The sequence below is a fragment of the Serinus canaria genome, chromosome 3 (assembly GCF_022539315.1).
Source record: "Serinus canaria isolate serCan28SL12 chromosome 3, serCan2020, whole genome shotgun sequence".
Taxonomy (NCBI): domain Eukaryota; kingdom Metazoa; phylum Chordata; class Aves; order Passeriformes; family Fringillidae; genus Serinus; species Serinus canaria.
The window spans coordinates 68,868,871-68,885,074 of NC_066316.1; the positions used below are offsets into that span (position 1 = coordinate 68,868,871).

Here is a 16,204-nt window from a genome sequence, read left to right on the forward strand (position 1 = left end):
TGAAGACTTGTAATTGTCAGTAACTATAATTTTGTGCAGACACTCTTAACACTCCAAAACTTCCTACAGACAACACTCAGTTTAAGACCAGATAATATTTACAACTTAATCATTAAGTATAAACAAACAAAAAAACCTCTGTTGTTTCCAAATGAACAACATGCCATCACTAGTGAGGCTCATAAAACAGAGCACTGAGATAATGTGTCAAGATCTTAACTTCAAGAAAGGAACAGAAAAACCCAAGGCATGATATATGATACCACAGCATGCTAAAGTTTAAATAAAAATGGGAAGAGGTAGGGCATGGCTAACTTGGTTAAAAAATCTAAAGCTACTAATTGCAGTGCAAATCACAGAACCATAGAACAGTCTGGGTTGCAAGATCCCTTAAACATCACCTAGTTCCAACCAGGACAGCAAGAATCTAAGATCTGTAAACCCTGGAGTAAAAGATAATTTCTGTACCAAACACAGCCCCTTGCTATCTCAGGTTATCTCACTACAGAATCCTGCTAAGAAGCAATTTTCCTTGTTCTTACAACAAAAGTTTTATAGTCACATTTTTCACAGTGGAAAGTTGTTTCCAATCTTTGCTCTTCTTCTTAAGAAGATGCTTGTAATTTCCCAATCTTTTATTTATGTATTTTTTTAAACAATATGCTCAAAGCTGGCTGAATACTGGAAGCATAGAAAAGGCATGTTTCTGCTCTAAAAGCACTCACTGCTAAATTTCCAGCTCCAAAATATAGCATTATCAAATGAAATGCGCTCCAAAAATAGTTAAGGCTTAAAAAAATATAGGTCTATATAAGTATTTACACTTACTGTTAAGATTTCAAAACCATGATCGAAAAAGCTTTTAAAGAGAGAGAGAAGTACATTCAAGAATTTAATAAAAAAAAAATTAAATTAAAAGGCAAACCCTTAAAACTCCAATGAGCTTCAAAAAGCTTGTATTACCTAGTCCCTTAAGGTTTATGCAGCTTTCCTTGAAAGGAGTGGTCTCTAAAAATTAAGCTCTGATACACATAAAATATACAACAGAAAGGTGGTTTAACTAACAATATAACTGTATTGCAGTATTTCCACCTGAAATAAGATTCTTGAGTTTATTAAAAAATGCTCATGAATAAGACAAGGGAAATTTTTTTGGGGTAGAAAACCTGATTAAATCCTTAAAGCAAATGTAGCTAATAAAAGACAGACTCTCAGTCTAGAGCTTAAGCTGCAAAAGCTAATCTCTTAGGAATAAAACTAAGATCACAAATTAAGGAGAACTATGATTCTAAGGTTACTGGAAATAGTGATTATCTACAGTACGTTTATTTACACCTAAACCTGACAATCCTACAATCCTAAAGATGACACCAAATAATACTGTGGATACATTCAGCAGCTTTTAATGAAGACAAAACAGTTCCCTCAATTACTCAGAATCATTAAACCACAAATGCAGCTGAGTTATGTCAGAGACATAACTCAGCTGCATTTGTGGAAGTTATGTCTCTGACATAACTCATGTAGAACAGACATTCAGATGACTCAAAACCAGACACTTGCATTTCTAAATCACTTGATGCATTTGAAAATGGTGAGCTTTTTATTTTCTTTTCTTTTTTAAAAGGTTAGTTACATCTTTTCCTTTGAAGTGCAAGCTATTCAAGTTAAGAACTACATCTTCCTCCTGGTTTCACCACTTATTTGTTGTGTTAATCTACATGAAAATTTTATTTTGCCAGTTTCAGAAACTCTGAATAACAATTAGGGAAAAAATTCACAGTCCAATAACGTTTTACAATATATATACTGATACTAAATTTATTTGCAGAGTTTTAAGGCTATCATATGTTTGCTAATGGTTAGTATCATGTTAAGACACTACACTCATTGGTACTGGGCAGCGGGATCTGTTGGATTACCGAGTGGAAAGCCTGCAGGAGCCATGAACCAAAGCAGCTGAGCCTGCGGGAGGAGCAGGCTGCCATGCCCGAGCGGCCGCAGCCGGCGCTCCCGGCAGAGGGCAGCAGCTGCTGCGCACAAGCCTGGGGAGCACCGAGCGCAGCTCGGCATCTCCCGACTCCCGCAGCTCCGTCTAGATAGCACACAAGGTACGCTGTCGGCTGCGTTATTTATACCAGATCAAACTGGCACTATTAACAACTTTTAAAGGAAAACTTTAAAAGGGAAGTGAAGAAAGGGAAATGGTAAAGAGGGATTTTTTCTAAGGTGTAATGAACAGTGTTCTTCATGTGTGAACACACTAAAAATGGGCAAGACATATTGGCACAATTTTGTATATACATATATATATGTATATATAGGGATTTTAAAATCAAGTTAATATATACATTTTATTTTTAAAGGCATCTGGTGATCTTTCATTCACACATTTAACTCAATTAACTTTTTGTTTTGCAAGAATCTAACACCAGTGGTAGTGCTTTCCTCATTGTATAGATGGAGAAAATGGAAGAAAGGAATTAAAGGCTCCAAAAAATGGGAGAAGTCAACATAAGCATTAAAATTCAGGCACTGTATGTCACTATTCTGCCAGGTGCCTGTCCCAGCCTCCTGTGGCTATGTTTCATTTTGATGAAAACCAAGCAGGGTCCTCCTGTCTAAATACACTGGAGAAGCACATTCACAGGGCTCCATTCTAGTACTGGGTAACTACTTCATGCCCATGATAAAGACCAGCACGTGCCACTCTGCCACATAAACCCTGGTGTGTCAGGTCTGAAAAACTGCTTCTCCTTTGCTTTAAAGCAACCAAAATAGATCAGTATCCTCTCATCCAGTTTTTTGTTGGTTTTCCACATGTTCACATAGCTAGTAAAGAAAAAAAGCAAAGTGTATGAATTTGATATTAACTAAGTTAGCTAAAACTTGGGATTGTCCTCATCTGGGAAACCTGGATTTACAAATTGATGCACACAATAGCTTAGCAAGTCAACTGCATGTCATATCAGCACTGCATACAATATATTCTCTATATTTTATTTCTATGAACATTAATGGACAACCAGTAATTACCAGTATCTGATATATTATTTTAGATAGAAAAAACTCTTTATACTCTTGACATGAAAAAGTTTGATGCTAATATATGAAACAAGAATGAAATATTGTAATACCAGAAAGGTATCAACTCTTAACTCCCAAGGTCTCCAGGTATTAATTAAAAAGAAGCTATTATGAAAATTCTACTTAAGCTAGGAGATGTTACAAATAGTATCAAGTTACCAACTGCTGATTTGCTATTTTATTAGCTAACATCTCATGAAATCATGTGATATCAAAGTGGAAAATGTTTCAGTATTTCCCCTTAAAACAGATTTTTGATTTTATTTTAAATGAAACTTCAATGAAAATAAAGAAGTTTCACAGACTGTTAATACAAAATATTGTATTACCAAAATCACTATGTAAATTTCAAATACATCTCCTTAATCCCACACCAGCAAATGTAGATTTTTAGGTCTGGATATTTATCCCTTGGAATGCACTGTAACAGTTACCCAAGAGCAGACTAGAAGACAGATTGCAGCAATAAAGTAAAAGCAGAGTCACTTGACTGATAAGCTATTTTGCCAATACAACAAAAGCATCTATTGTTTCACATGTTGACTCTTGCAAAACTTACTACTTTTTTCTGGAACCCTTAAGGGTAATGGATAACCAGAGGAATCAATTAACCAAGTTTTGAGTACAGTGTCCACTCATGCTGCAATTATTACTGACACCTACATGAGCAGCAGTATACAACAGTTTCAGAAAACTCAAAAAATACTACTGCAACTCCAAGATAATACTGTAACTTGTAAGTAGTACTTCCATGATGCAGACCAGATATGTCAAATTTGGAAGAAAGGTTGCCTCGTATGAGGGAAATGTCCCATACCCTTCCTGGGAAACCCCCCTCAAACCCAAGGGAGTTACAAGCCTTGGAAAAACTTAGTCTGAATTTACTGCACAAATTGATTGTAGACTAAGAAGTATTGCTTACTCCCAGACGTATGAGGGGGATAAGAGCTGATTATTCCCTCAAGATGGACTGGGCATATTCCCCCCGCTGGCTGCTGAACTTGTTCACTGCATGTGCAGGGGCACTGAGAGCTGCCAACAGGCAGCAGGGACCCTGACTCCCTCACATCCCTACTTTCAAGCACTTATAAAACCAGGAAAGATCATGGGGTACTTCAAGTTCCTGCATTTTAGAGATAGCTAAGCCTAAAAACTAATATGTAGCTCAAACACAAAAGCCTCCTCCTAAAATGGCATCCAGTTTTGACCCAATACACAGAAAAGGAGGCTGTGTCTACTTAGGTGCAAAAAAAAAAACCAACCAAAGGAAACAAACTCTCAAAAAACCCCAAAAAACAAAAACAAACAAAAAAAAAAAAACCCAAAAAAAAAAAACCCAAAACCCCAATCTTTTCCCCAAAATGTAACTTCTGATAAGAAATAAACTGCACACAGCATTCTTGTCTTCACTGTTCCTTCCCATACACACAGTACTCTTGTATTTACAGCAAGTTTGTATTAGCATTTCTGTTATATTCAAAACTCCTGGAAGAAAAAGCCTGTACATCAGGCTTAGTATAAAAATGTGCTCATTAGAATTGCTACAAATAACACATCTTCATCAGTATTACTTTTTATAGGTTAGTTAACTAACTTAGCAATCCATTTAACAAATACTTTCTTGAGATTGCATAATAAGAACAGCATCTTCAACACTCAAAACTCAACCTTTCCTATAAAGTCAGGGACACTGGAGAATTAATTTTATTTCTGTTCTTTAGTCATCCACTGCATGCATCCAGAATCAGCTTCTCCATTACCCTTCCTGGACTAAAATCTCACCAACAGCCTGCAGTTCCACCATCATCATAAGCATGTGTGAATTTTACTTGTTTGTTTTTTAATACTGACACATAGGGCATTCTTCTAGTGACATGGAATTTCTCTTGCACTTCAACACTTATCAAAAATAAAAAGCAAGTCAGAGATCTCAGCCTAGTTTTACAGGACTCCAATGATACAAAATGTATTTGCAAGCTATTTTTAACATATGTTAACTATTTAGAGACTGAAAATTATTTCACTATCCTTCAGTAAAATTAATACTTCACTCTTCTTCACCTAGAATACTTATCTTTTGCCAAACCTTTTCCTTTTTCCACATCCTTATTAAAAGTTCATCCATCTCCAGCTAAGAATAAGCCAGTAACATTCAGATAATATAAAACATCAAAACTCCAATTTTACTTAAGTCTTTTATCTGACTGGACATTTTTGCCCATGATCTTTATTTTATAATTTTCCTGCACTTCACAACTAGTTGCCATTCATTCTGTATTATTTGATTCTGTCTCAAGAGTTACACAGGAAATACTTTTACTTTTATTTGGGTTTGTGTTGCTCTTTTTGTTGTTGTTGTTTACACTTCACTTTCCAGTTAGTCACACTTCCCTTTTGCTTTTGAAAATTACTCTTCCTGAACACTCAAATATGCAACTTCACTGTTTGGAATATCTTTTGGTTTCCATTAAATGTTAGAAAACTAAGATTATTCCTACAAAACACAAATTTCTAGATTAATTCATCACTGTAAGCACTAGCCAAATGACCTTGTACTGGATGTAGTACATTTTATGCTAGAAAATTATCATTTGCTGTTTTCTGGCTAATTACATTTCACCTTTTCCTGTGTTTCATCTACAGTGCAACATACAATGGTATATTTTCTTTATATGCTTCTTATAGCCAAGTGCTGAAGGGCTCAAGGAGCAATCCACCTCATTTTTCATTTGCAACAGATCCCTACAAGTACCTTCCTTCCAGGTTTGTTAATTAGTAGACTGATATGTACTCAAGAACCTTGTATTAATTAACTTAAAGGCAGGTACCAGTACCTTCAATGTTGCACACTGTTCTCCACCTCTTTCAGCCACTCTGTCTTTAAGCAGGCTGTAAGCACCCATTCTGTGTTATTATGTTATGAATTGTCCCACAAGGTTTCAATAATAGCAATTATCTCTCATTTTCCCCCATTAATGAGAATTTCCCATTTATCATGCTTGTCACTACATCTTAAAATTGTTACAAAACCAACTGCAAATCTTGTTTTCAATTCTGGTACAAGTTTAATGAGCTCCTACAATACCAACTTTAGATTTCATTTATCTACCTGGAGGTTTTGCTTAAGCTGTCAATTAAGCTTTCACCCTGGTTGCAACAGGATCCAGCAAGGAAGATTTCCTGCCCCATGTCCCTTTGTATTATCTGCCTTCCCATGGGATTTTGTCCCCATGTCCTGCACAAAGAAATCTGCAGATTTGCTCCAAGCAAATCCAAAAAATTCCCCTCCAGTATTTTCTTTCGTCAATCTTGCTTTTCATTACATCTTTTTCAGCTTTCTACTTTCTTTTTTTTAACAGGAGCACTTATAATGCCTGTCAACCTATCTACCATTTGGCTTCACAAGAAGTAGCAAATACCTTGTTGCTATGTCCCCTGCAGATTTCTGCTTTATCCCTCCACAAATCACTCCTACTATTAGCAATCTTACTGGAATATATATATAAAAGACTTCATACTTCCTGTCATGTTGAATGTCTCCTCATTTGGGGTAATTTTTTGCTATAAACCAACAGTGCACTCTTCTGGGTCCTCCCTGTGTCTTCTGTGACATGAGTGGGAGCGATTTCCCTCTCTTACTGTTTAAAAAAGACACTGCATGTTTAAGTTTTTTCCATCAAAATTTAAAAGAATTAATGAAAAAAAGGAAGAGGGTTCCATGGCTTGACAGCTGCATTTTTCTCTTTTTGAAATTTTCCTTTTAGCCGATTTTAATGGCAGCAGGTCAGGCAAACAGAGCAATGTGGCAGGTAAGGTCCTAAATGCAGCTTATACTGAGTGAAATTTTCTACCATTGCTATAAATCATCGCAAAAGTTTACAGTAACGGAAAAAAAAAATCACAGTGGAGGCAACTCTGACCATTCATCTAAATTTAATAGACAATTCTGAGGTTCATGACTATATTTTTCAGCCTATGAAGGGAGCACACTCATACCCCTTACCAACATAATGATGTAATATTTATGAAGCTACATCAGTGATCTGAAGAGAAAAATCAGTAAGAACTGAGGAAGTTGTCAAAAGAAAACCATTTACTATCTGCCATGTTGTTTTAGTTTTAAGCATGTGATTTTGCTGTAAGAGACTACCATAAACATCTGCAGAAGGCATCTGATTTGAGACAGCAAGATTTCCTAAGTCCTGGGCAATCCATGTAAGAATGACCTGAACCTCAAATAATTCTTGAACAGGATGAGAACCTTCAGACCACTGACATGTGAGCTAATCAGAGCACTTCTACTTAAAAGAAACTTATTATCCCATTTAAGTAAATTTACTGGACTAAAGAATTGTACTAGTATTTACTGACAGCATAGCTTCCCCATACTTTAAGAGGCACAAGGCAGAAAAAGTCTCAAAGCCTTTAGTGAAAAGCAAGCTATTCTACTCATGACACACCTCCACTCTTATAAATGGCTTATTGGTTTTGTCTGAAACTAAACACCAAAGGTCTAAAACCTGCAGTCTGAAACACAACCAGTGAAATTTCTGTCCAAATAGTTATCAACTCCTTAGCTGCAAGGAAGTGAAAGTAAAATGTTATCACCAAAAGACTGGTCACCATCCTGAATCAAAAGTGCTATTGGCCCAGTTTAGGGTTGTGATCATTTAACAGCAGCTTCAGACATCAGTAGAGAGATCACTGAAGTGCAGTGCAACTCCTGGGGAATTGTCTTCCAACCCACTGGAGGTCAAATACAAGGAGAACTTTTCAAGATTCACATATCACATGTTTAAGCAGAGAATGTGCCAGTATTTAGCAAAATCTGGCCTGTTTTGAGAAGGCCTGGGATTAAACATTCCTTGTACACGCAGCTGAAACCAAAGCATGGAACAGAGTGTTACTCTAGTGGTGCCAGGATCACTGCTCCTTTGCTTGAGTATCAAACTGAAACCCCAGATTATAAAAACAGCATTTGACTGCTATATACATATTGAGATGTTACCACCACTCATATATCAGCAGTGATGTTAGGCCAGGCATATATTGCAGTAGGATTTTTGAAGATAATCTGTGATACACCGAAGAGTAAATTTACTATATCATTAAAAAGAAAATTAGTATGGTTCTTTTGAAGAAAGGGGTTTTTCCTGTTAAATTAATATTATTTCTGTTAATCAATTTTTTTAAAAAGCCTTTTTAATTCAGTGCATCTTGGGAAAACAGCAAGTTTGTGTGGTTTGAATTTTTTTTTAACTGTGAAAAGCCTGAGCATTAACTGATCTAGACTGGACTGGGTACTCACTCTGTCGCACAGCTCTTCAAACGTGAAGTCTGCAATGGTTCCACATGCTTTATTCAGCTCCAGCTCTCTGCCTTGCACTTTTAGAATCCTTGGTCTAGTTACTATGGGAACATGAACAAAGACTCAATCTTCTCTGGATAATTACTATAAAATTCATCTCTTACAGATAGGAAATGCATAGCTTCATGAATAATAGCACATGATTCAACACATAAATTAGACAAAATGCTGATACAATGACTGCCACTTGAGTGTGGCATCAACCCATATACAGCAATGGAACTTATTAATTGGTCAGTGGAGATTGGGCATTGTGTTCTAAATGTATTCTCTTTCAAGAGAAATTAACTTACGTACAATCATTTTGTTTCTGAGCCAGCTCATCAAACAACTTATCCATGACAGCCTCCACATCAGCTTCACTTGTGCTACAGTGAAAAGAATAATAGAATATGAAATTAATAACACTTGAAGCCAACATCAAACAGCTGCCTGAGCCTGCTTAGCTTTTTGCCCATAAAAAAAAGAGAACAGGATGTTATGCTCTAAATACAAACATTACATTCAGAACACACTTAAAAGTAGAGAATATTAACTCTCAGGTAGATGATTCTGCCTTATTTGCATACACTGAAAGACTTCTGTGTTTTGAGCTGTTTCCAGTAATGAGGCAATACAGGCAGAGCAGACCCATTAACACTATGTGTACACAATGAGAAAAAAGGCTTCTGGCTCTATCTTGCATGCAAAATAAGAGCAAATAGACAAGGCAAGGCAAGGCAGTCAAGCACCTAAAGAAGTATCCTTTGAAATTTCTGAGAGGGGACTTTGTGAAATTAAATGTTGAAACAGATTTTTCTTTTTTTTTTTTTTCTTTTTTTTTTTTTTTGGGGGGGGGGGTTGCTGTGTCAAGTCAACTGATTATATTGACCAAACAATTTGTAAAATTAAACTGTGAAATTAAAAATACCACTATCATCTCTTTATTAGCAGTTTTAGCAGTTTCCCAGCCTCTCTTCCTAATACTGCTTGGTAAAAGATCAACCCCCGATGGTAAAATGCAAAATATCTGTGCTGAGAGCTGAAGTAACGTTTACATTCATCTTCTGGGCCACAAGAAATAAGAAATCAGTCCAATCACAAAACTTTTTTTTTAATCACTGAAGAGGGTAGAGAGCCAATCTTTCCATGTTTTATTCTTAAAGATGAATTGATAGATAGATAGATTAGATAGATAGATAGACAGACAGACAGATAGATAGATAGACAAGATTTCTAATTGAGAATAGTGAATTACAGTAGACAACAAACTAGAACTAGGATATATAATGTTTCATTGAAGTTTGTGTAAACTCTTTTGGTGTGAAATCTTATAGACCTTGATGCACTGAAGTCACACTGCTTCACACAATTCTAGACATCCTCTTAACTGACAAATGAATATCAGCTTGTTGAACACATACTCTCCTGCTCATTAGGCCTTAAGCACTTTAAAAATGTTAAGAGCAGAACAGAAGTAACTACTTTTTAGCTAAAGCTTAATGATGACAGACCTTGTAGATACAAAGAATTTGGAAAAAAAAATTTAAAACTCAGGAACTTATACAAGTGCCATTTTGAAGATGTGAAAAACCTTTTCTGACTAGGAGGTTACATAAAATTCTAGAAGTTTCTCTCAACATTGATACTGGTGTGATGCATTCCTCTGACAAAATGATAAAGAATAGACAACACCAGGAAAAAAAAGGCCATAAAAGGGGGTAAAGAGTTTGTGCATGTGTGTATAAATATATATATATATATATATATATATATATATATATATATATGTATCTATCTCAGAGAGTATGTGCATGTGCATGCATATCAGTAACAGAAATTTCAACTGAAAGGCTACCAGAAGAAACAGGTGAATATGTTGCTAAGGTAGATATTTGTACCTAATTGCCAAGAAAGTTTGTTTTGAAAATAGACACCTGAGACTCAAGTCGATGAAGTTGCTTTGATCAGGCATCTTATAATGAGCACTGACTGCTCTCAGAAGAGTAGAGTATGAAACAGCTTTAAGTAACCCTCAGTTACATGTTTTAAATGACAACAGGACTACACAACATATGAAGCATCAAGAGTATTCTTTAAAAAAATGTGACAATGATACTATAGCCATCAATGGAAGAACATATACATGGTGAACAAGAACATTTTCTTTGGGGGACAAGACTGCTAATTAAATTTTAGAAATCTGTAGCAAAATACTGTACATAGTACCTAATTTTAAAACAAACCAAACAAAAGTAATCCCCACACACTAAGCTAGTTCTACAGGGTTAAAGCTCCAATGAACCAATTTGAATAGAAGAATGAATAAGATTCCCTCAGAAGAAGAAAGGACAAAGAAATAAGTACCTAATTCCATTGGCAGCTATGGGGTTTTTTTAACAATTTTTCACCCTACTACTTCTTAATGATTCACACATCAAGTTCTGAAGGCAACCAACATCCATCCAGTAAGAGAACTTAAGACAGCATCATTGCCCATCTCTGCCATTCATTTGATCAGAAGTTTTACAGCAGAACACAATGAGATATTTTGGCTGGACACTACTCCTGGAACTTGTTTATACTGGTTCTTCTCTGAGAGCTGATGCCACAAGCATCATGTTTGGCCTATTACCTGCTAGAAACCACAAACATCCTTTTCCTTTCTTCAGAGTATGGACACTGAGAAAACAATGTGGCAAGTGCTCTCCACAGTGTCCACCAGAAAGTCACAGAGTGCAGCAGGCCCAGGGAGCAGCAAAGGCAGTGCTCAGAAGGAGGGCCATGATGAGCACAGGTATCAGTGGTGGCTTCAGAAAGTTCTTCTGAGCAGGCGTGACAAATCACTGAGCAAGTGCAGCCAGGCAAAAATACAGGACAAGAGCTACTTTTCTCAAGTACATATAGCCACAGTTTAAGGATACAGAACTCGCACTGGACCTGTTTACCATATATGAAATTCTGTCCCTTTCAAAAGCAGGAAAAGTTACCAGTTGTAGTTCTACCAAGCAGTATTCCTCCTTCCAAACAAACAGCTACAACATCTAACTTCATTAAAAAGTAGCATGGACATACGTGGTTTCAAACACCCATCATAGTGATGAAAATACCCCACCTTTCTGGATACAACTGTTATAAATCTAATATTAAGTTATTGTAGTCAGCTTTGTTCAGGTTGTCACTGAGTAAATAATATTACAAGAGAAAATGCAAGACAGAAAAATGTTTGCATTGCAAAGGTTTCAAAGTATTAAAGAGGATGTTCCTATTAGGCAGATTCATGCTGCAAGCAGAAACACATCTGTGAATATATTTTAAAATACATTTATTTGCAAATATAAAGTGCTAAAGAAATTTTGTCATGATAAACAGAAACAATCTGTCAAAACAGAAGGGTGTTGGGTTTTTTAAACCACAGCATTGGAAACACCCGAAATTAAATAAATCCTTGTCATTGGATTTCTATAAACACTTAATTACTTAAATACAATAAGGATGTTATTCTATTATAAGAGAATTGTGCAGTCTCTTACAAGAGGATATTCATCACTTTCTAACCATCTGTCACTTCAGTTCTCCAAACACCACACCTCCCCAAAAAAATTAATTAGTTTTTATTCAGTCACACATTATAAATGATGCTAGTGTGGTTACCAAAAATGTAGTTTAATGAAGTTAATATCAAGGCATAATGGAAGGCGGTTTGCTGAACAAAATGGACCAAAAGGCAAAGAAAGGAAAAGGCACACCCTGCTAATTCTACTATACATTTTTCTTTTCCCATTGAATAGGAAATTATTGGCTAATAAGAAGGAAGAAGGAAGCTAATATAATATCATAGATAAACTTACAGGTAGTAAAGTTTTCCAGCAGCTGGAAGCCCTCGTTTCCTGTAGTCTATTCCAGAATCAAGCTGGACTGTGCTGCAGTATTTCTACAGAGACAAAAAAAAAAAAAAAAAAAAAAAAAAAGAAAGAAAGAAAGAAAGAATAGATTTCCTCAAGCCAAGGCTGTATTTACTATTGTCTGTGATACGGAGAAGACACACTGCTGTGATAAACCATCAGCATGAATATCATCCACAAAACTGAAATTCAAGATCTAAAAGCTGAAGATTCATTTGCAATTATCGAAGCAAAGAAATAAGATGAAAATCACTCACATACGCAAAACAAGAAGGCCTATCACAAGTCCATCAACTAAAAAATTAATATAGATTAGAAGCACATGGGATGAAATGAGGGTGGATATTACTCATTCTCTCTAGGCACCGCTTTGTTGCAAAAATTATTTTCACATTAAAATATATACCTTTTGAAATACAAAATTAGAAGCACTAAAAGTTTAATGGAACACAAACAAATTCTAGCAACAAGTGAAACTACTTCTATTTTATAACCTAAAAATAATTTTATCTATTCCTTTTACTACGATAAGTAAAGATTTTTGATTTTGATAAAAAGATCAAATATATGAACCACAACAAGTTTTGCTGCTCAATGGATGAGGGGGGAATAAACAAAGCTCTGTATCTAAAAGATTTTATTTCATTTTTGCAATGTCCGAATTACCTCAGAAAAGGATCTTTTTTGCTCTCCTTCAAACAACCTGTAGGATTCTAAGTGTGATACAGATGTACCTGAGTGGTTACAATAATTGCTTCTGTTAAAAAACTTAACCCCACCTGTACTAAAGGGTGCTTTTCTTGATTCAAGGTCTGAGGCTGAGAGCAAGATTCTCACTACTATCAGTAAGATCAAGATTTTACCCCCCCACCCCAACAAAGGGAATAGCTCTGCTAATCTGTTATGACTACATCCAACACACACAACTTCTGGGTGTTATATACAGCAAGAAGCAAAAGAAGCTATAGCAGAAAGAGAGGAAAGTTTTAGTATTTCAGAAAATATAGCTGTATCAACAATTTAATTAACGCAATAAAATTTTTTAATGTAATTTAACACCAGTAAAATTCTTTCATTTGCTAGAATCCACTAAATTAGTCTGCTTCTTCACTGCACCGTGAACTATTGGTTTGTCTTTAATATTCTTGTTAAGCATTTCATATTCTGCATGTTCAAATTTTTCAAGGCCTCCTTGAGGCCAATCAAATAACAAAATTGGAAATGTCAAACCTCAGTCACAGCAACTACATTGCAGGAAATATATTTAGAAGTACTACCATCAGTGATTTAAGGAACAATGGCCCTTTTGAACAAATGCATTGCATAGGACATAGATCACAAATATCTGCAGGAATTACTGTGATGACTCATTGCACTAATTTTTTGCCCTTGGTTATTAGTGGAGGCTCTATACCTACTTTTAACCTCCAACTTCTCTGCAAAGGGACACAGCTGAAGAAAGAAGGTAAAACAAAAATCATGATGAAAGCACAGAATCTCAGAAAAATCCATGCATCTTTAATTCCAGTAAGTGAAAAAGCCATGCTAATCAAATCATTATCTTGGACTAAAGCTACTGCAAACACAATAGCATTGGTGCTACAATATTATTATAATCTATTCCCTTTCTTTTCATGAGAGCTCACAAAGAAAGAGAATAACAGAGCAGAAGAAAAAAGTTCCAGAGGCATGTAACAAATAATATGCACAGGGGAGGGAGAATGTTTAAGCTTTTCTTCAGCATCTGTCTGGCAGCTAAGGCCAGAAGAAAGATTACTGAAATTTCACAGCAAAGCTAGTTCACTTAGTTTTTCTTTGCCAGCATCTTTCCACCCAGTGGTTTATTTTTCCAAAGTAGTAGATCAACTAAGGTACTATTTTCTTCATGTTAGTAGGGGGAAAACCCCACAGATTACTACTACAGCTTTGAGGACTATGAGATTACTTAGATTAACTTTAGATACTTTCAAATTTAGTAATGCTATTAATCAATATGGCTTGTTTTTTCCTGGAAACGAGAGATCAGAATTTTACATGAATTCATGTAAAATTACATGAAATACAGAAAATTACATGAAAATTACATGAAATTCAACCTCATCTCTTTGGCCTTCAAGTCAGATTTATAACTCAACTGCTCCCTCAGGGAGTTGTGCTGCACATAATGAAAAGTGAACATAGACCCACATATACTTGAGAGTATTCCATGGTTATGGTAGGGCTGAAAGAACAAAAGCACACCTGAACACTGTAGCTGGTGTAAATTTGTTCCCTGATATTTACAGTGGTGTTGGAGGCTCAGCTGCCAGTGACAAGCAGGTGTCCTGTGCACTCAGATACAGACTTGTACTGGGCTATATTATGCAGGTCTGTGCAGCTTGATGAAACAGAAATGGGCACCCATTGCTACATTGCTTTAGTCCACTTGTGTTCCACTTACAAATTTGTCACTCCTTCCATGCACCAACAGCTTTTATGACTCCATGACATAACACTGAAGGAGTTTCGGAGGTAAGAACCATGAAACTGAACATGTAAATATCACCAATACAGCTAAAGAGAAGATACCTTTTTCTTTTTCCTTCCTTCTCTTTTCTCTGTCTTTGAGGTAATTAGTATTAACACTCTTCAGGAAAAAACACTATCATTAGTGACTCTAGTGAAAAAAACTTGTGTGTTCAAAAATTTATTTATGTTTTTGGACCCCTTTTAAGATACAAACATTGCCTAACAGATATTTCCTTCCCTATAAGCTTTGTTTGTATGTCTGTAATGATGGACTATTTTGATTCTAATATGATACAACATGATGTAGTTTATTTCAAAAAAACCTGTAAGATGTAAGACTTTTCAGCCAAAAATGCAACATCAGAATCCAGTTCAGAGACCTATAAAATACAGTTAATATAGTCCTACCGATTTTTTGCTTCCTTAGGAGGCAAAAGTCAACTGAACCAAATGTAAACAAAATGAAAAAACAGAATTCTGATGTTCAGCTGTTTTCTGTAATACACAGTGTAAGCATAAAAGCAGAGGACAGCTAACAGGAACCGAGAAATACTTAGTCCTTTTGGAAATATTTGGCATTTTACTCCTGGGAAGTTCCTAATTAATTGACGTGTTTGGTCTCTCCAGACTGATGGTCAGTTCAGGAAAGTACTCTGGCCATTTAGAGATCATATTCTAAATACAAATAAAAGAGCCATGGGAATTTCCTAACCCTTCTACAAGTTCAGGTGTCTATCCATACTCATTGCTAATTATTTTCACTGAGACACTTCAAAGCTTACCCACACCTATTGTGTTAAGATACTCTATGAATATACATAAAATGAACGGCTCCTGCCATTCAACTCAAACATCATCATCTGAATCACAACACGCTCTCGGAAAACAGCCCTTTAAGACATGATTCCTGCAGTTAGATTATGAGCTGCCTTTGCAGGGTAGAAACAACCTTTCCTTATGTGAATATATGTCAAGTACAGATCCATAGGTGCTAATGGAAAATAACATAACAAAAAAAACCCCAAACCACCAAACAGAAGTGGGAAATGTTATTTACAGAAACTGAGCTCAGCACAGTAGAGGAGAGAAATGGTGGGACAGCAGCAGCAGTGAACCGAAGGGCAGTAGTAGGAGGATTGCTTGCACTGCCAGACAATAACACCACCACCTCTTCTCCGAGTTAAGAATGCACCCTGGGAGATAGTTCTAAAGGGAGATGCAACACATGGTCACTTTTGCTCACTCAGAAAGGTCACAGAGAAGTTATGTGATGAGTAGAGATCCAAAGGTTTTCTTTTTGGGGTTTCCTTTGTCAACAAGGATACCCACCATGGTTCTTCACTTCTGCACACATAAA

At 36.0% G+C, this 16,204-nt stretch overlaps 1 protein-coding gene across 3 annotated transcripts in view; it reads right to left on the reverse strand.

Annotated features, from left to right (window-relative positions):
* Positions 1–16,204, reverse strand: part of AFG1L (AFG1 like ATPase) — a 64,486-nt gene that overhangs the window by 12,693 nt on the left and 35,589 nt on the right. For 2 of the 3 annotated variants that reach the window (XM_030236272.2, XM_030236271.2), the window contains 3 exons: positions 12,286–12,368; positions 8,753–8,823; positions 8,396–8,496 (listed from right to left, as the gene is read on the reverse strand). The exons of the other annotated variant lie outside the window; for it this stretch is intronic. In XM_030236272.2, coding sequence (XP_030092132.2) covers positions 8,396–8,496; positions 8,753–8,823; positions 12,286–12,368 — 255 coding nt within the window. The remainder of the gene's footprint in view (positions 1–8,395; positions 8,497–8,752; positions 8,824–12,285; positions 12,369–16,204) is intronic. 3 annotated transcript variants of the gene reach the window in all.